Source organism: Acanthochromis polyacanthus, chromosome 9, assembly GCF_021347895.1.
Source record: "Acanthochromis polyacanthus isolate Apoly-LR-REF ecotype Palm Island chromosome 9, KAUST_Apoly_ChrSc, whole genome shotgun sequence".
Taxonomy (NCBI): domain Eukaryota; kingdom Metazoa; phylum Chordata; class Actinopteri; family Pomacentridae; genus Acanthochromis; species Acanthochromis polyacanthus.
Window position 1 is genome coordinate 4,402,200 of NC_067121.1, and position 21,900 is coordinate 4,424,099.

The following is a 21,900-nucleotide window of genomic DNA, read 5'->3' on the forward strand; positions in this document are numbered from 1 at the left end:
GTTTAGTTTAGTTTAGTTTATTTTAGTTTAGTTTAGAGGATGTTTAGTTTAGTTTACAGGATGTTTAGTTCAGTTTAGTTTAGTTTAGTTTAGAGGAAATTTATTTTAGTTTGGTTTAGTTTAGAATATATGAAGCTAGTTGCAGATTAAATAAGGCACAGATGTGAATGGTTTGGTTTAGTTTTTGTTCCTCGTCTTCCTTCGGTCTGCCCAGCTGTTCTCCTCTGTCTTGTGATTCTCTAGAAGCTGTTTTCCTCACATGATCCGTCAGGTGAGTTTCATGAAGGGAAGTTTGATCATGTCTTGGTTAAAGCTACTTCTGCAAAACTTTAAATTTCCAGTTAGAGGATCGAGACAATAAGGCACTGAAATAAACACCAGAGAATAAACAACTAATTGATTTTTGAAACTCTAAAACATCAGAACTACATCTGGACTCTTCACTGATGGATGAAGCTGAAGTTTAGAAGATCCACCGTGGTGATGTTTGATTCGCCAAACCTCCACACGCCTCAGACAGGAAGTGGAAGACAACCATTTCCTGTGGCTCTTCTGGACTTCTCAAAGATGTCAGATAATCAAACTGTTTAGTTTTTTTCTAACTTCCTCTGAGCTGAACCACAGCAAGGAGGACTCAGATAGAGAAGATGCAGAGTCACATGTTAGATCAGGTTCAGTTTGGAGCAGTTTAGCTCAGATTCAGAAAGATTGGGGTATTTCAGATTAGAGGAGGTCTAGTTTAGTAGGTAAACTATCAGAATGATTATAGGCCATGTTTAGTTAGTCGAGAACAGAAACTGAGGAGAGGTTATAGGATAGGTTAGGGTTAGTAAGAGGTTAGATAAGTTCAGAATAAGGTTGTTTAGTTCAGTTTAGACTATGTTTTGTGACCAGTAACATGTTATAGGTTTGATTAGGAATATGGAGATGATTTATTAATGAGGAAAAACATAAAAAATCTAAACGCTTTAGTTTGTTAAGTTCTGCTGGATGAACCTCAGCAACTCCTAACCTCCTTAAGAACACTGAGATATCACCAGGACGACCCTTAAGAACACAAGAACTCTGGAACTTTGTGAAGGACTCCTGAACGTAGAGGAGGAGGAGGAGGAGGAGGTCTAGATGGAGGGCGGTTTGGTAATTACTGGCAGTCAAGCTTGTCTCCGAGTCCCTGTGATTAGCGAAGGCTAAAGGCTAATCTTAACCACTTACCGACAAATGATGACGCAGCAGAAACGCTTTCCATCACCACAAGACCCATTATTACTATTAACCCTTAGAACCAGAGGAACGCTGGAAATAAGGAGGACATCAGAACTAAAGAGGGTTCTGTTTCTATTAAACTGTCTCAAAAGGAACTCAGTAGTATTTTCTTCTATCAGAGAAATATCAGTCCTTAAATGGTTCTAGAGAAAGATCTGTGGTTCTTCACCAGATGATAAAACCTCTTTATTTACGTAACAGTTCTAAATGGTCCTAAAGGTTCCTCATTTTTATTTCAGGTGTTCGGTTTGGTGGCAGGTGATAGCATGAAATTAGCATTGCAGCTATCAGTTATTTCCATTGTAGGTGAATGGTTTTGTTGCTGAAACAACAAAAATGTCCTTCAGAGTTCCTCTTGGAGTCTTGGAACATGTTGTTCTGTCAGACCGACAGTCCAGAACCCAGAATATTGAAGTTATTACGATGGATATAATGGAAGGAACACAGAGATTCCTGTTTTCAAATAAGAACTATCTTAAAGATGATTCCATAAAAAGTCTTTGGAGCAACATTTATGGTTCCTAAGCAACAGTTTTAAAGTATAGTTTTTTTCTTTTAAAAAAAAAATGTTTCTAAAAGGTTCTTGTGGAACTAAAAAGGTTTTTTTCCTGTGGTATCAACACAACAAACAGTCTCCAGCAGTCCTTTATTTTTAAAGGTTTATTCCAGCGATGTCCAACATGTGACCTGTAAGCCAAAAGTGGTCCTCCAGAGGGTCCAATCCGGCCCTCAAAGTGTAAAAACTCCAGAGAAGACATTAACTGCAGATTTTAAATTACGAAAACTACAAATTTATAATCATTTCTGGACCATGACAAGTTATTTTGACCATAAAGTAAAATACTAGATTCTTCTTTGTTCTTTTGTTGTTTTTTCTCATTCTTCGTCATTTTTGTCATTTTTGTGTCTCTTTGTTGTTGTTTTTTTGGTCTCATTTTTGTCTCACTTGTGTTGTTTGTCTATCTTTTGTCATTTTGTTTCTTGCTTTTGTCAAACAAGACAAAAATCTTGTTTTTATTGTTCGCCCATTTTTTTGTTGTTTTGTAACTTTTTGTCAAATTTTTTGTCTCCTTTTTGTTTTGTGTCATGTCGTTTGTCTAATTTTTTGGTCAGTTTGTGTCTCATTTTTCTAACATTTTGTCTTGCTTTTGTTGTTCTTTGTTTATTTTTTTGTCTGATTTTTGTCGTTTGGATCTCAAAGTAAACTGTATTTCTCATAAATTAAAGGATAAAAAATGTGACTGACCAACTGAACTTTGTCGTACTCTTCCCATCCTTCTGTTGATTGACACTTAAAAACTCATCCCGTCGTGTCACAGGTAGAGTTTTAGAGGTTTTTTCCTGTAATAACGGAGCAATTGAGTTTGAAGACGCAGATTCTTAAGAACAGTGAAACAGGAAGTCCCACCCTTTAAGCCGACATGATTATTTGATTTATTACGTACGAAAACCTGAAAGTCTAAATCCATATCTTAGAGATTGTCCTCATCACTGTCAACTGAAGGAGTTTGATCGTTTTATTTTTAAACGTAAGAGGTGAAGCTGTCTACGAATAAATCAATGAACATGTACGAAGCAGCGTAACTAGTCAACAAAACAGTTTTTCTGTCTGTAAAAACCTCCAGATGTTTAACCTCTAAAACCCAGAACTAAAGAGTTGAAGTTATTTCTAATTAACGGGTTTCAACGTGTTCTTATCTCTGTCAGGTTAATGTGTTGCTGATTCTTTAAATCCTGGAGGCTTAAAGAACAACTTAACCTGGGAAGTGAAGGTTGAACATTAACAGGAAGAAGAAGTGAAACGCCTCTGGGTTCTTCTGAACCCAACATCGCTGTAAAAAAAACCCAAACTAGAAACAAGCTGAAGTAGCGTCCCACTTCCTGGCTGCAAGTTTTACATGTTTCATTCCCCAGAAGCAAAAAATCTGAATATTCAAGCTGAATAAAGAGAGACGTTTAATCAAATTAAAGGATGCTTCACTGATTGTATTTCATAATGACAAAAACATTCCAAAATGGTAAAAACACTCTGGTAGTCTCTCCCATCGGACATTCAAAACATTAATTCTTTGTCTCTCTTCAAATCCAAACTCAAAACTCGTCTGTTCAGGACTATTTATTCCCTCTAGCTGCCTCTTTCTCTATGTATGGTTTTGATCTGTTCTGTTGTATTTGTTTTTCCTGTAAACTGACCTTGGATGTCATTAAAGGCGCTTTCAAATAAAATATATTATTATTGTTATTATTACAAGAACAAATTACTGCTTCTACAAATATAGATTTTCTGTGTGACTGAACTAAACTGGCTAAAATAACTTTACATTCCGCATTTTTTTTCCTTTCTGTCTCCAGATTGTGGCTTTTTTGTCCTCAGAGCTGCTGAGAGTCACAGGATCGAGCACAACATGAATCCTGGAGGTTTAAAAACAGGAACAAAGAATCCTCAGAAACTCAGGAGGTTCTGACCATTAAACACAGAAAACCTTCAGGAGGTTCTCACCAGAAAACACAGAAAACCTTCAACTCAATCTAAATGTAAAACCCAGCAGCAGGGGGCGCTACTTTAGAGACAGCAGATAGATAAGTTTGAGTAGGTGTGGATAAATTCTACATCTACTCAGTAAATTTTGAGTCACTTTCAGCATATTTTCATTGATTTTGGACAAACTTGGAGTCATTTTGGACATTTGTTCGACAGGTTAGAGAGCATGAAGACTGTTGTGTTCACTCCTACAGCCAACAACAGAACATTTGATCAATTTTGGACAATTTTTGAGACATTTTGGAAAAGGTTTGAATCACTGTGAAGTCATTTTGATAGATTTGCGATGAATTTTGAGTAGTTTTGGACAAATTTTACATCTTTTGAACACGTATTGAGTCACTTTGAACATACTTTCATTAACTTTGGACACATTTTGAATAATTTTGGACAATTTTTTGACAAGCTTGAGGACTTGAAGACTGTTGTGCTCACTCTTGCAGCTGACAACAGAACAATTGGTAACTTTTTTGATCAATTTGGACAAACTGTGCCTTAATTGGAGCATATTTTCATTGATTTTGGCCGTTGATTTTTAAGTTTGCAACTTTAACCCTTGTGTTGTCCTTAGCAAAAAATGTTGTTGCCTTGTCTGGAAAAAGTCCAAAAATTCAGAAAAAAAATCTCAAAATTATAAATATTTACAAAATCTTCAGGAAGAAAATTCCTGAAAAGTTTCCCTCAAAAGTTTTATTTTTTTAAATGAAAAATCTCTAAATTTGACAGCAAAATTCACTGGATTTTGGTTCATTTTTTTTCTGAATGTTCTTAAACATTTTTTAAAAAATGTGTTTATTTTCACCAAAAAATATTCAAAAATTTCCCCCCAAAAATTTGAAAATGTGGAAGTTTTCACTGTGAAATGTTTTTTTTTTCCACATTTGTAAAACTTTAAAACGGGTCAATTTGACCCGCAGGACGACAGGAGGGTTAAAGATGAATTTAAATCAGTAATTTAGATTTTTTGGTTAAAATCCTGCAGCTGTGCATTAAAATAAAGGTTTCTTCTACTACTAAATGTTCATTTAAACCAATTATTTGGATCTTTTTGGAGTAATTCTTGCAGCAGTGCTTCATTTAAAGGTTTCTTCTATTAGATTTCATTAGATGTAAGATTAAAGTTCACATTTTTGTCTTTGAAATCTAAATTTTTCCAAAAGTTATGGGAAAAAGAAACTACCTAGACAGTTTCATTAAGTTTCCTAAAATAAAATTTAGATTAAAATCAACTGAACCTTAAATTAGAGTTTAAATTCTGAACAATCAGAAGTTGATGCATCATTTTTATGTCAATACAACCCATTAAAATCATGTTTACAACTTTAAAGGTTCATTTAAATCAGTAATTTAGAGTTTTTAGTGTAAATCCTGCAGCAGTGCTTCAGAATGAATGTTTCTTCTATTTCCTGACAGCAGGAGGAGTCAGAGCAGCAGGATGATGGTGGTGAGGAGGAGGAGGAGGAGCTTCAACGTTATTCTCCACCGGGTTCTCAGACTCACTCCGCGTCTCCAAAGTTTCACCGGCGGCTCGTTTCTGCTCCTGGACCGATCCTCTGTTTACCGAAATAACCGGGGAGGAGATCCAGGAAGGAGGAGATCCAGGACCAGGACGGAGGAGATTCAGGATAGAGGAGATCCAGGAAGGAGGAGATCCAGGACTTTGGAGCGGCTCCTGGAGAACTTCTGGTTGACTCCTGCTGCAGACAAAGCGGATCTGCTGCAGCTGCATGATCCGGAGTCCTGCAGACCCTGAGGAGATGAGGAGGATGATGAAGAGCCACTGAAGCTCTGGGATTTATTTGAGTGTTTCTCTTTGTTTTCCGGCATTTCACTGGAACGACCCATGAGTCGGACGCGCCGTTTAGACTCAGTAAAGCCTGGAGGACTGCAGTGAGAGGACCATGGATAACTTCTTCACCGAGGTAAGAACCCAGAAAGCTCCATCGAAACTCCTGCAGCGACATTTAGGAGGTCCTTCCAGCTGAAATGTGAGGATTTAAGCTCCTTAAAGTGGTATAAAAGCCTCACCTCTGAGCTCCAGAAGTGATTAAAATGCGTCAGTGAGGCTCCAGGAGCAGCAGAACCTCAATCAGCAGCTCCACCTCTAAGAGCAGAACATGGAGGTGGACCTCCAGTCCCAGAGGACCTCTGGTATTTCCGCACCTCTTTTCTGGTTTCCTCCAAGAAAAACCCAAAGTCTTGTAAAGTTATTAATAGAAGTCTGAGTCCCAGAGGACAGAAAGCTCTTTATTTATGTCTCACTTCATTTCTTTACTCACCAGGTTCTTCTCTCCTAAATGCTCATTTTAGAGTTCAAATTTGAATTCATTTTTTTTAAATTTTTACTAAAAAAAAAAACATGCACAAGTAAAACGTCCACATGTTTGCAGAATGTGGATTTAAAGCTGAAAAATCTGCTGTTGCTGGAGTTTTTCTAGACAACAATGCTCAAATTTGTGATAAAAGTACAGTGAATAGAATAAAAGACCGACATAAATGGTGATATGTGCAGGATATTTGATTTTTTATGGTTTTTTTTTGGATCTTTTGTGACTTTAAATTACACATCTTTACAGAAATGTCCACATATATGTTGAAAATGTGGATTTCAAGCTGAAAAATCTGCTGTTTTTGGAGATTTCAGGCCAAAATAATGAACTTTGTCTTGTTTCATCTCAGAGTATAAGATTAGATTCAACTTTATTGTCATTGTGATGAATAAACATACAAAAAAGTGTCAGGTTTTGGTTATGGAGCAGTTCTTGTACTGCATAAACAGTACATTTATATCGATGACAGCTGCAGTAGCTTCTTGTTCATTTGGATTTTTCTGCTTTTTCTGCTTTTTTGTGACCATAAATTAAATATCTCTGTGTTTTTGGCTGTTGGTCGGACATTTGAAGGAAATCTTTCAGAGTGTTTTACAGAAATGTCCATATTTGTTTAAAAAGAGTCCAGAATGTGGATCTAAAGCTGAAAAATCTGGTGTTTTTGTAGTGTTTTGGGGTAAAAATGCTCCATATTGTCTGATTATTGTTGATCAAGTTCAACTTTGCTCTAATTTCATGGAGTAAAAGCACAAAAGCAGTGAAATGTGGTGTAAAACACGCAGTAAAAGTACCTTAAATACAGTTTTTTACTGCATAAATAGTAAGTTTATATTGATAATAGCTGCAGATAACAATAACAGACAGAAATAAATAGTGATATATGCAGTATGAACCGAGTAGCTTCTTGTTCGTTTGGATTTTTCTGCTTTTTTTGGTCTTCCGTGGCTATAAATGAAACATCTTTATGCTTTGGGCTGTTGGTCGGACATTTGAAGGAAGTTTTTAGTCACTGAAAGAGTGATTAAAATGAGAAGTTGTGGTTTTATCTGTGTGTCTCTGATGATATCTGCGGCTCTCACAGGCGTGTCGCTCGTAGTTTTGTGACTAATCGTTGTGATGACGTCGGCCAGGTAACAACACCTGAGTCATCCTCCAGCTTTAAGGGAAAGTTCCCACCGTTGAGAACAGCTTCCTGGTTGGAGGCCTTCCTGCCTCCTGATTGGTCGGTTTTCAAACTGTTTGAGAGGTCGAAGGTCGGGAATCTGCAAAACAAACGCCGTCGACCTCGAGAGGTTTCCCTCGTCATCAACGCTGTGACGTTCTCAGATGTCCTCCAGGTTCTGTCCTCCGGCTCAAAGAGTCTCTGAGGGGAAAAAAAGACTTTTAGACGAGGAAGTGAAGGAAATACTTTACACTGAGCACAGTTTGGATGAATGAAACCCACAAAGAGTCAGAAAAACCTCCTCAGGAATCCCAGTTTAGCAGATCTATGCTGCAAAACAAGCTTCTGAACCCTCAAAGCACCATGGGTAATATTCTTATCACTGCTTTAAATTAGATGGCTGCCCTTAAATAAGCTTTAATTTTTAACTAAAGTCAACATTAAGTCTCTCATTTTCCAGCTTAAGTCTTTGATTTGCCCAAATGTAAAATGCAAAACGTGATTTTGTCACTAAGCAGCAAAGAAACCAGCCGGTTAAACCAAAAAAATCATACGAAGAATGAACGTAGAGAGCAACAAACAACATTTTAAAGAGACAAAGTCGACAGAACAGCATCGATAAACGAACACAAACTCCACTTTAATTCATAAATGGTTGGTTTTAATCTATAAATGATTCGTGTTCATCCATAAATTATTGGTTTTAGTCAACAAATGATTGGTTTGAGTCCATAAATGATTGCTTTTAATCCAGAAATTTCAGTTTTAATCCATAAATGAAATGATTGATTGATGTTTTCCAGCTCAAGTCTTTGATTTGCCCAAATGTAAAATGCAAAACGTGATTTTGTCACTAAAACAGCCAAGAAAACAGCCGGTTAAACCAAAAAAACGTGTGAAAAATGAGCGTAGAGAGCAACAAGCCTCATTTTAAAGAGATGTAGAATCCACAAAAGATGACTGAAAACCTTACAACAGGGCTTTCCTTCAGTTCTGTGTCTGACACAGAGCAGCGATCGCTTCGTTTCCAACTCTTCTTGTTGTCAGGTTTAGAGTTGATTTTTGCTAATTAGTGTCATTAATGAAAATGATCTCAATCCTATGAAATAATATGAGCTTATTCTATGACTTTTTAGATTTATTTGTTTAAAACTGATCCAAGAGCTCCCTCATAATTAGTTCATTTTAGGGTTTATTGTCACTTTTATTAGGTTTTAATGCAGAAATGGCAGTTTTTTAAAACATTTTTTGCTTAATCTTGAGTTTAATCCTGAATTTACTGTTTTATTTGTTTAGTTTTGCGTATGATCTCAAGCCTGTTTTTATTTAGTGATTTTTAAGAATTTGTTCTTTAATAATCATGCCAGAACTCACTTACAATTAGTACATTTTAGGTTTTGGTTTTTTTAATCCCGAAATTGCATTTTTTTTCACATTTTTATAGCTAATCTTGAGTTTAATCCTGAGTTTTGGTGTTTAATCGAGCGTCTCTGGGTTTCTAAAACTTGACTTCTGACAGTAAACTTCAGCTAAACCTTCTGGTTGAACCCTGAACCGCTGCTTGAGCTTCTGTTTGTGTTTTAGCTGCATGTAAACTCTGAGATGGACAGCGCTGCCGTCTGGATCAGCTTCAGGTTGTTTAGTTTGTGGGCGTTTGAGGTTCAGAGGAAGACTTTAAGTGAAGTTTGAATCCAGATACCTTCAGCTCTTTACCGGCTGCAGCTCAGAGTGTTTGACTCAATGAAAGCATCTCGTTTTAAAAGCAGCAGCAGAGAAGCAGAATGAAGTGAAGAACGTCGTCCAGCTGCAGCTTCTCGTCTCTAATTACGGAGCTGCAGCCAAAACACAAACTAAAAATAGAAACACAAACCCAGACGTCTCAGTCCTCGAGTCCAGCCGTCGTTTTACATCCTGCGCTGGAAGAGATTTTAACGTAATCTTATAAAAATATCAGTATTTCACAGATTTTTCCTGTGTAGTGGAAACAGTTTTTGAATGTCACTGTTCATTTACTCGGCTTTCTTTCCACTGTTTTGTTGAGCAGCATCACCAGTCACTTTTAGATGAGATGTTTTTTAAAACTCTGTTTCCTGGCTGAGTCACACCTGGCCGGTAAAAACCACCAGAAACGGTAAAAGTGTTGAGAAATCCCGAGGCAGGACGAGGCAGGTTGTGTTCAGGTGATCGGCCGACGCCTCTGATTGGCTGATATCTGGCTTTATCTCGTCCAATGAGCAGCCGGAGCTGCAGGCGGAGCGTGTTGACACAGTTCAGACGGTTACAGTTTGTTTTTATTTGAACAGGTAGGCCTCACCTGTCCACCAATCAGAAGGCGGCTCGGCCTCAGGTGTGCACGGATCAGTCAGAGTGGATTTATTGAGCAGCACTGAGAAGGACAGCAGCAGTAGAAATGTTGGTTTAGCTGCTCAGCATGACTCCAGATGTGATGTTTTCCTGACCGGTGTAAATTACATAAACACACACATCGGTTTGATCCATTAATGATTGGTTTTAATTGATTAATGATTGGTTTAATCCATATATGATGGGTTTTAATTAATACATTGTTAGTTTTAATCTATAAATAATTGATTTTTATTGATATATGATTGGTTTTAATTGATATATGGTTGGTTTTAATCCATAAATGATTGGCTTTAATTGATTAATTATTTGTTTTAATTGATATATGATTGGTCTTAATCCACAAAGGATTGGTTTTAATCCATAAATGACTGGTTTTCGTCTGTAAATGATTTATTTTAATCCATAAATGATTGGCTTTAATTTCAAAGCCTGACTTTAGCCCACAGTTTGTTAAATTTTTAGTTTATTCTCAAACCATTCATTGAAAAGACTGGATTAAACCTGGTCTAACTAAAAGTCTAATATGTGAGTTTAATTTAGAATTTAGTTGTTTTACAAAATGGTTTGTTGATGAATTTTATACCAATACCAGGAAGCATTCAGAGAACTTTGATACATTGTTTTGTCTATCAATAGACAAGAGATATTTGTGTTACATGTGGTATTTCCTCATGTCAACCCTGTAAACTGATCCGTTGGGTCAGAACTTCCTGGTTCCACATGTTGGTGGGATCTCCTGCTGCACAGACGTCTGGTTTCTCTTCGCCATGCTGCTTTAAAAACAAAGCCTGAAAGACAAACGAGCAGAAAACACGATGTCTGGACTCTTTAATGCCTCCAGAACAAGCCGCTGCACCCGCTAACCTGGCTTTCTTGAATTCCAAACTTGCAGATCTTTTATTTTCTCTCTTTTTCTTTCTGCTGCCTGCGTTTCTCATCAGGACAGATGAACGGTAATATTCTCACCACGACAAACCGTCTGAAAGTGTCACAGAGTTCCTCCTCCTCCTCTTTCCTCCCTGAAACTAGACACCTGAGAGGAATCCAACCGGACTCTAATCCTAAACACAACTTAGTCTGTGGTCAACATGGGAGCTCAGAGTTTAGTTTATTAGAAAGCAGGTTTGCTGAGAATAAAGGATGAAATCAACCTGCATGTAGAAACGTGTTTAAACTTGTTGTTTGTGTCGAAACACCAAAACTGTAGAATGTCTGACTTCACCTTTATTTGATCGTCTGAACTCAGGATGCAGCAAAATCCTCAAACTTTGGTGAATTATATGCACATGAGACATTCAGGGAACTTTGGTAAATCGTAGCGTCTACCAATAGATGTGAGACATTTATGGAACTTTGGTAAATCGTAGCGTCTACCAATACACATGAGACATTCAGGGAAGTTTGGTAAATCGTAGCGTCTGCCAATACACATGAGACATTCAGGGAAGTTTGGTAAATCGTAGCGTCTACCAATACACATGAGACATTTGGAAACCTTAGTAAATCATAGCGTCTACCAATAGACGTGAGACATTTGGAAACCTTAGTAAATCATAGCGTCTACCAATAGACGTGAGACATTTAGGGAACTTTGGTGAATCGTAGCATCTATCAATAAACGTGAGACATTTAGGGAACTTTGGTAAATCGTAGTGTCTATCAATAAATGTGAAACATTTGGGTAACTTTAGTAAATTGTAGCATCTACCATTAAAAGTTGGACATTTAGGGAACTTTAGTAAATCGTAGCATCCATCAATATGTGTGACACATTCAGGGGACTCGGGTAAATTATAGCATCAATAGACGTGAGACATTCAGAGATCTTTGGTCAATCGTAGCATCAACCAGTAGACGTATGACATTTAAGGATCTTTGGTAAATTGTAGCATCAACCAATAGATGTGAGATATTCAGGGAACTTTCGTAAATCATATTGTCTACCAATACGCGTGAGACATTCAGGGATCTTTGGTCAATCGTATTGTCTACAAGTAGACGTGATACATTTAGGGAACTTTGGTAAACTGTAGCGTCTACCAATAAATGTGAGACAATTAGGGATTCTTTGTAAATTGTAGGAACACGCGTGAGACATTCAGGGAATTTTGGTAATTTGTAACATGATAATAGCAATAATACTTTTAATGAACTGCAATGGTTTCATACATGATGTTCATTCCATCATACTCATCCTGTGGCATAAAGGTTTTTTTTTTATAAACTGGTCTTTACATCTGGAACCAGAAACTCTCTCTTCCAGCCGGTTTCTCGTTTCTTACGTCATCTTTACCGTCTTGTTAAAACTGAGCTCCTTTTCAAACGTCTGCTGGTCTAGCAGGCGGCGGTCTGGACCCCATCCAGAACCTGGAACTGGTTTTTCTGCTTTCAGAGGAGAAAGTGTGAGAATGAAGCGGGTCCAGACAGGAAACGGTTCAATAAGCTGCAGAAACAGGTTTTTAAACTTCTAAAGACCAACCAGGTGATTAATGAGATGCTTTCTGGACAAACTGCAGGAAACTAAGAGCTCTGTGTGTTTTCCTGTTGCTATTTCTGTCACGTTTTCTACGACATTGAAAAATTAGCTCCAGAAAAAAACACAGCAACTTTCTAAAGAAGTTCCTGTGGTTCCTTTAAACCAGCGGTGTCAAACTCATCTTAGTTCAGGTTCCACAATCAGCCCAGTTTCATCTCTAGTGACCAATAAAACCACAGCAAAATAACCTCAACTCCTGATGTTTTAGTGTTCACATTTAAGGATTATCTTTTTACTAAACATCATGAACAACCTGAAGTTTCTGAAGAAAAATACATTCAATTTCGGTAACATTCAGCCTCAGTTTATCATTTCCACATTACAACTTCGAGATCACAGAGTGTCGACAAAGAAACACAACATTTAGTCACCTGGAACTGAACCGTGGAGGATTTAATGGAGGACCTAAACGACAAAAGTCAGACAAAAAACAAGACAAAATATTACAAAATGAGACACAAAATGACAAAAGACATGAAATAAAACAAAAAAGAGACAAAAAATTAGACAAAATAGTTACAAAATGACAAAAAAATGGACAAACAAAAACGATAAACGAGACACAGACAAAAAAGTTACAAAGGGAACAAAGAAACAAGAAACAAAACAATAAACCTGAGACAAATGACAAAATAAGACAAAAAGCTACAAAAAATGACCAAATATTACTAAAATGAGACACAAAACTACAAAAGAACAATCTAGTATTTTACTTTCTGATCAAAATGGTCTAGAAGTTATTTTAAATTTATAGTTTTACTGAATTAAAATCTTTACCCTACACGTTTGAACTCTTTATTTCATATTTTCCAGCTAAACTTTCCTCCTAATATCCCCCGAAAATACTTTCTTGCATCACTTTCTCTATATAATTACAGCTGATAACGATTTTTTTGTTTTCACTGAAACAGTAAAAATAAAGAAAATCTGTAATTCCAGCACAAAGGAGCTAAAATGACACTAAATAAACTAATTATTTTACAGACATCTGCTGTTATTTTTATCCTTTTTTCACTATTGTGCAGTTTAAATGTAGTTTTTTGACACTTTTGCTGCCACATTTTGTTTTTTAGCGTTCTACTTTTCATTTACATCACATCGTTCAGACCTTTTTTCTAGTTTTTTGCTTCTGTACGTAGAACGAAGCACCCAGCAGCAGTTTGATCTCATTTCTGATTAACACTGAGACACTTTTTTTAATGATGATGCGTTCTGTCTTTTTATTTCTCTCCTGCTGTGCAGCGTTCAGACGACAGTGAAGCTGGTTTGTCTGAATCGCTTTGTCTATATGCAAAACTTCTGATCCTCCTGATTTATCTCATGAGGCGCCGACGTGGCCGACTAAGACGTTCATGACCTTCTAAAAACGCTCCACATCGCCGTCCTTCAGGTTTTTCTGCTCCTTGACTCGTTTTTTTGTGGGTTAATCCGTGATTTAGACGCCACAGCAGCAGCAGGTTTGTGTTTTGAGGATTATTTTTCCAGGATCAGCGTTAAACTTGTCTTTATTTGTTGTCGTTTTAATTTCATAAAGTGTTCAAGCTCCTTAAGCAGACTCAGATTTAAATTCTGGGGTTGTTTTTGTCCCCTTTTTTGTAATGAAATACGAGGAGAAAATTAAATTGTGATCTGAGCGACGGGCAAACGGACAGTTCGGCTGTAAAAAAAAAAAAGAAAAACATCCGGTAAAAGACTGTGAAAATAGGAGAATATTACGATGCTGAAAAACATAAAACATATCAGCAAAAACCTGGAAATGTATTATACGTTTATTCAATTTTTTGTTGATTTAAATACGGTAAGAAGTTTGAAAAATGTGTGTATTTTTACCTATATATGAAAAATAAACATAAAAAGAAATTACTTTTTGTAAAAATGCAATTTTGCCCTTTTTTCAGCAGAAAACATGTAAATGAATCCTTTAAAAAATATGAACTATTATCAGTAATTAAAAAAACAAAAAAAAACAAAAAGCTAACAGACTTGCAGTGTTCACGCAGTTAAAGACATGAAATAAGTTAATTTCACTTTAATGTGCAGATTTCATTAAATTGGAAAACCTGACAGTAAATCCTGACTAAAATATCGTAGACTTTAATGAAATATTAATGTTGGTGACTGTAACTGCAGCTTTAGTAGACAAAACACGAGTTATTTATGTAATCGGATGAATTATCTCCTCTGACGTTACAAAGATTTCCACTGAGGAAGAACAGAACTTCTCTTTGTCCGGCTTGTAAGCTGCAGACGTTGCTTCATGTGACTTCTGCAGAATCAGCCTTAAAATCCTTTTTGTTCACAGAACGGATGAAAGATCAAACATCAGCAGCAGGCACTAGATGTGTTTGTTTTCTCTGCTCTGTCAGTAAATCCTCCTCTTCCTCTTTGCTGTTTCTTCACCTTCGTCCTGCTCAAACTCTCCGTTAAGTCTCGACATCCGGATGCGAACATTCCTCTGGATCCCGGCGCTTCCTAAACGCTCGCTCGTTCCAACTTCTCCACGTGTGATTTCATCTGTGCATCAACACAGAAACACAGAAATAGAACTCCACAAATCAAACCCACAGAGGAAATAAAACACCAGCATGTCGCTTAAACAGCAGCTAATAAACCTGAGATTCCTTTTTCTTTAATCCAAAACGCCCTCAGACAGCATTACAGAACCTGAATTTAATGCATCAACACCCATAATTTAGGAGAAATCCATCCATCATCCATTCTCTATACACCGCTTTATCCTCACTAGGGTCATGGGGGGTGCTGGAGTCTATCCCAGCTGACTCAGGTGAAGGCAGGGGACACCCTGGACAGGTCACCAGTCTGTCACAGGGCTACATATACAGACACACAATCACACTCACATTCACACCTACGGACAATTTAGAATAATCAATTAACCTCAGCATAATTTTGGACTGTGGGAGGAAGCCGGAGTACCCGGAGAAAACCCACGCATGCACAGGGAGAACATGCAAACTCCATGCAGAAAGATCCCAGGCCCAGGCCGGGATTTGAACCGGGGATCTTCTTGTTGCAAGGCAAAAGTGCTAACCACTACAACACTGTGCAGCCCAGGAGAAATCCAGTCCTTTACATCTTCTAATTAAAGAGCCAGACTATGTTCTATCACATGAAGCATGGTGGTGGCAGCATCATCACATGAAGCATGGTGGTGGCAGCATCATTGTGTGAAATCTGACTTTACAGCAAACTGAGTGGAGACTAGAAGCTTCTCTGCACAGCGAGGCATTTAGGGAACATCTGTAACTTGAAGAGTCTTTTGATAAGCTACTTTATTCACATTTAACTTCGAGGAGGGTTGTTGCTAGAGGTACGGACCCGTACCCGTAGCCTGTGGACTACGGATACGGCACTTTCCATTTGCCAATCAGATACGCGAGATCTGGTCACGTGACTCTCGGTAGACGCTAGCTGTACGGACCCGTAGCATCGGTACGACAGGTACGGACCCTAAACCTGACCCTAACACTAACCCTAACCTTAACCTTTGCTTACCTTTCAACAGTTTGCAGTGGTTAGCAGCTTCTTGACTCGCGAGACTCGCGTATGGGTCCGTATCTGTCTGGCAAATGGAAAGTGCCGTATCCGTAGCCCCCGTATCCGTAGACACTACCTTCGAGGAGAGTCTTTGAATTCAGGTTAAGATGATTTTAAGTAGAATTTGGAAGCATTTGATTTGTACATCAGCAGGAATGAAGCTCAATATGCAAGTAAAAGCAGTGATTTTCTTCTCTAAATATGAAATTATAATATTTTGATCTTGTATTGTTCAAAATAGAACAGGTTCTCTGTTTCTGCAGTCGTCGTTGCCACATGAGGAAACGTGACTAATTTGTTTGATCATGTAAATCAGCAGCTCTGAGGTCAGGCTGACGAATGCAAAGTCAGACTGAAGCGAAAGGAACTCGTGGGAGGGCAGCGAAGAGAAACCACTTGAAACAAAAAACAATATTAAATCTGGGTTAGAGTTTACCACAAGACATGTGGAGACTTTGAGGTCAGCTGGAAGAAGGTTCTTTGGTTTGATGAGACCAAAATTCAACCATTTTCAGGAGACATCAAAATACACAACATCAATATGAAGCATGGTGGTGGCAGCATCATGACATGAAGCATGGTGGTGGCAGCATCATTGAGAGACCAAACAATTAGTTAATCCAGAAAATAATTGACAGATTAATCATCGATACAAATAGTTTCCAGTTTCCTTAAAGAAAATTATGTAGAAAAAGTGACATCTTGTTGTTAGTTTTTTCTGTTAGCTGTTTTCTGTTGTGTAGAATTGAGAACAGTTGCTGTAATGTTGATAAATATTTGGTATTTTTACCTAATGACTGACCTACATTTTGCTTTATTGGATCTTTAAACAGCAGAACAACAAATGAAGTCTGGCTTCAGGACAGACGACGGGTTTCACCTGTTTATACACCTGTTAGCCAAACGCTGACTGAACTAGCGTCTAATTGTCACGGTGAGGTTGTTTTGACCTTTAATTTACGATTCACTCGTACCTGCAGGCGGTTTGCTCTCGTCATGAACACACCTGGCCTACAAACATCACCTGTCTGATAAACTGCTCCAGGAAGGAAACCATTCTCCCCTTTTTAGCGCCTTGTTCCGCTGAAGGGCCAATTGAATCTGCCTGAAGGCGAACGAGTCCAAAGACACAGGTGTTTGGTCATACGTGTTGTCAAGCTGGAACATGTATGTTCAGTAGTAGCTGCATGTCGAACGTCTGCAGATGTTTTTAAACTTTTTTCCAGCTCAGTGCTGGAAAAGAAATAGCAGTTTGGAGGTTTAGCTCGTCTTTTTTGTTGTTTTTTTTATTCAGAGTTTGTAAACAGGCTGAGAACTTGTATGAAAACGGAGAATAGAGCTTTAAAACCAAGAATGTGCACAATTAGTCGACTAAAAAATAATAATACTGGTTTATTAAGCCAGATATTAATGTTTTATTGTCATTCAACACTAGTTAAATGTTACGTCTGAGATCCACTAAAACCTGTATGTTGACCTAGAAAATGAAAATAAAGTTACATTTAGGCTTTGTCAGAGTAAGAAATGGTAATTAACGATAATAATTAATAGTTTTAAATTGCTCTTATATGCAAATCTTTTCACACAGTGTTTACTCTTATCAATTAAACCCATACATTTTGATTGTTTTCTTGCTTTTAGGCCTGTCAGCTGCTCTGAATTTAAGTTAGATTGGACTAATTTATTGTCATTAAACAGCAGCAGAACTACAATCATTTGAAGGCAGTCATTGTGACTGAAGCATGGTGGTGGCAGCATCATGCCCTAAAGCATGGTGGTGGCAGCATCATGCCCTACAGCATGGTGGTGGCAGCATCATGCCCTAAAGCATGGTGGTGGCAGCATCATGCTCTACAGCATGGTGGTGGCAGCATCATGCCCCAAAGCATGGTGGTGGCAGCATCATGCCCCAAAGCATGGTGGTGGCAGCATCATGCCCTACAGCATGGTGGTGGCAGCATCATGCCCTACAGCATGGTGGTGGCAGCATCATGCCCCAAAGCATGGTGGTGGCAGCATCATGCCCCAAAGCATGGTGGTGGCAGCATCATGCCCCACAGCATGGTGGTGGCAGCATCATGCCCTACAGCATGGTGGTGGCAGCATCATGCCCCAAAGCATGGTGGTGGCAGCATCATGCCCCAAAGCATGGTGGTGGCAGCATCATGCCCTACAGCATGGTGGTGGCAGCATCATGCCCTACAGCGTGGTGGTGGCAGCATCATGCCCTACAGCGTGGTGGTGGCAGCATCATGCCCTACAGCGTGGTGGTGGCAGCATCATGCCCTAAAGCCTGGTGTTGGCAGCATCATGCCCTACAGCGTGGTGGTGGCAGCATCATGCCCTACAGCGTGGTGGTGGCAGCATCATGCTCTAAAGCATGGTGGTGGCAGCATCATGCTCTAAAGCGTGGGGGTGGCAGCATCATGCCCTACAGCGTGGTGGTGGCAGCATCATGCCCTACAGCATGGTGGTGGCAGCATCATGCCCTACAGCATGGTGGTGGCAGCATCATGCCCTACAGCATGGTGGTGGCAGCATCATGCCCTACAGCGTGGTGGTGGCAGCATCATGCCCTAAAGCGTGGTGGTGGCAGCATCATGCTCTAAAGCATGGTGGTGGCAGCATCATGCTCTAAAGCGTGGGGGTGGCAGCATCATGCTCTAAAGCGTGGGGGTGGCAGCATCATGCTCTAAAGCGTGGTGGTGGCAGCATCATGCTCTAAAGCGTGGTGGTGGCAGCATCATGCTCTAAAGCGTGGTGGTGGCAGCATCATGCCCTACAGCGTGGTGGTGGCAGCATCATGCTCTAAAGCGTGGGGGTGGCAGCATCATGCCCTACAGCGTGGTGGTGGCAGCATCATGCCCTAAAGCGTGGGGGTGGTAGCATCATGCTCTAAAGCGTGGGGGTGGCAGCATCATGCTCTAAAGCGTGGGGGTGGCAGCATCATGCTCTAAAGCATGGTGGTGGCAGCATCATGCTCTAAAGCGTGGTGGTGGCAGCATCATGGTGGTTGCTACCAAAGTTACACAGAAAAGATTGTAAATCCAACTTAGAATTTGTGTCTGAACTTTCTAAAGTCTGTTGGAGAATTTTTATGCAGTCACATATTTGACATTTTATATTGTTGCTTTGTCGGAATCTGCTTTTACTTTGACTCGAGTCTTTTTCAGAATCAGTTCTTGTCAATAAAAGCCAGAACAAATTGACGGTGATTGAATGTTACAAAGCAAGAAAAAGGGAAAGACAGTGAATCCTGGGTGTCTAATCTTCAGGATTGTTGGTTTTTCGTTCTTCTGGACATCTCTGATGCCTCCAGTTCTATTTCTGATCAGATCTGAGGAGCAGCAGGACGGTTATCTGATCCCAGTCTGAGTCGAATGCAGCTTCCTGGAAACCCCAGAACACAAACACAACATAAACACAACATAAACACAACACTAGTGCAGGCGAAGCTCGACCCACTAAACCAAACATCCATTTCCACTAATTGGCTGCTTCCTGTTGCCTCCTAACGGTCTCGTCCTTCCACCACTCAGCGCTACTCCGACTGTTTTAGTTTGGTCATTAAGGATCCGATTTAATGATTGATTTTTCTGTTCTCGTCAGCTTCACTCCTGATTCCTGGAGTCCATTAAGAGTTGTTGCAGTTTGAGTAATAAAAAATTATGTTCTTATGTGTTGTATTAAATTGATGTAATGACCGACATTACCGTGGAAACTCAACCCTTCACAATAACGTTTGCAACTTAAAAAAAAGTTTAAATCAGGTTTGATCTTGCAAACATTCTCTGAATCATAGAAAGTTTTAAGGTCTTACTTCTAATGACAACAAAACAAACAAAAGTAAACTAATTTGTCTTTTCAGTTGACAAACCAGAGTTTACTTTAATAAAGAACTTCCTGTTGTAGCTTCTACATCCGGGCACCAGAACGTGAAGTTCTGGATCATGTTTTAGTTGTGATTTTTTAAGTTCGGTAGATGTTTTCTGGTTCCAGGACCATTGCTTTGTTTTCAGTGGTTGTTGGTTTAAACTTTGCTCCTTAAAGTCCTTAAAGTTCTCTGAACTGTAGAAAATTTGAACATCTTACTTCTAATGACAACAAAACAAACAAAAGTAAATTCATTTTCTCGTCTTTTCAGTTGTCAAACCAGAGTTTACTTGGATAAAGAACTTCCTGTTGTAGCTTCTTCGTCCAGGAACCTGAAAGTTCTGGATCATGTTTTCGTCGTGGTTTGGCTCTTCTATCAGTAGCATTGTTTTGTCTTCGATGGTTGTTGGTTTAAACTCTGGATTCCATTTCAAGCGTCTCCTGAGGTGAAATTCTTCTGTCGTTGTGGTTTTTAACTCTGTCTTCTCATATCGATGCACATTTAGTCTTCCTTGTTGCCTTAGACTTTAAAGTCTCCCTCTGACCTGTTCCTTCTTTTTCTTCTATATTTTTGAGTAGATTTAGTCAAGTGTAATCATATTTTTCAACAAAGATTTGAGAATTTGAGGCAGAAACGCAGCTTGTATTCTTGTTTTTAATGCACATTTGAGCCAATAAATTCCTTTACCACCTTTTTTAAACAGCCGGTCTCCTAATGACTTGACTAAAGGTGTGTCTGCCGTCAAAGTGCCTCAAAAGTTGAGCAACTTTTGCAGCTTTAGAGAGTTTTGTTGACAGTTTCCTCATCAAACTGTGAGGAAAACAATGACTTACACACACTTCAGTGATAAAACGAAGCTGTAAAGCATCTGAAGCAGCAGAATCACAGATCGAACTCAAGCTTTTCCCAAAATAGAAAGCCATAAAGTTATTGGAGGAAGTTAGAAGCTCTGAGGGTCGAAGCGACTCCCAGAATACATAAACGGGTTTATCTCAGTGGGTCAGACGGCTTCAAAGGGTTTTTATTCCTGGAGATCAACGCTGGTTTCCTGAACTCTGATCCGTCCGAGATGCAGCCGATCAAAGCCAGATAATGGAGGTCAACTAGAGGTAGTTTAGAAAGAGTTAAAGTCAGACTTTGTTATTTACATGAACTGTTCTGTACGTTGAGGGACGTTAAAATCATAGATTTGGTGAATTTCAAGGCATCCAGGAGCTCAGATGTGCTGCATCTGAGAAAGAAAAGGAAGCTAATTCACAAAAGATCACGAAAATCTTGCTATTTGCAGTAAATGTGTAAACTGTCTGGTATTTACATTAAAAACAGTGTTAAAAGTCTTGAAACAGTGTAAAACCGGAGCTAATGGGCATAAATAGGGGAGTTTTTATTGCTATTACTGGTTTTATGGCCCAGTTGAGCTGAGTCACTGACTGTGTGCAGCTCTGCTGCTGACTTTTCCTGCTTTTCTTTTGTTTTCGGTGTTTCTCGCTCATTTTTGCACATGTGCAGTCAACAAACTGAGAACAAAGGAACTCTTTAATTGTGGTAAATGATTGTAGGTCAGTCGGTTTTTCTGCACGTTAGCCTGTGGTGCACGTGATGAAGATTACCGATAATCCTGCTTCGTTTTTGCACCTCTAAACGTCTGCAGATGTTCTCAGGTGACGGTCGTTGGTCTCGTGTTTTCTCAGAGTTTTTCTTTTTTTGTATTTTTCTCCAACAAGGCGTCTGTTGTTCGTCCCTTTAAAACCGTATTTATATTCTGACCGTTCCTCCGCAGAGCGATGCCAGGCGACCACAGCTGGGTGACACATGGCAGCACATGGCAACCACAACACACACACACACACCAAAACATACACACACACACACACATGAAAACACACCAAAACACACACACACATGAAAACACACCAAAACACACGTCTGGTTCTTATATCCCCGTGGGGACTTACCATTGACTCGCATTCATACCAAACCCCTAACCCTAATCCTAACCTTAACCAACACTAAAACAATGGCTAACCCAACAGAAACGTTTCTGCACTTTTACTTTTTTCAGTAACAACAACATGGCCAAGAAAACACTGTTTCCCCCCGTGGGGACCTCATTTTTGGTCCCCACCGAGACGCGAGTCCCCACCGAGATAGCAGAAACAGGTACACACGCACACACACCAAAACACATGAAAACACACAAACACACAAACACAAACGCGCACACACATGAAAACACACTAAAACACACACATACTCGCTAAAGTCCTC

General features: G+C 39.1%; 1 protein-coding gene across 1 annotated transcript in view; it reads left to right on the forward strand.

The window, feature by feature from the left end:
• Positions 1–5,320: 5,320 nt before the first annotated feature.
• The window catches only part of myo10 (myosin X), a 126,295-nt gene continuing 109,715 nt past the window's right edge, over positions 5,321–21,900 (forward strand). Inside the window, exon 1 of the mRNA XM_051953911.1 lies at positions 5,321–5,727. Coding sequence (XP_051809871.1) covers positions 5,707–5,727 — 21 coding nt within the window. The 5' untranslated portion in view covers positions 5,321–5,706. The remainder of the gene's footprint in view (positions 5,728–21,900) is intronic.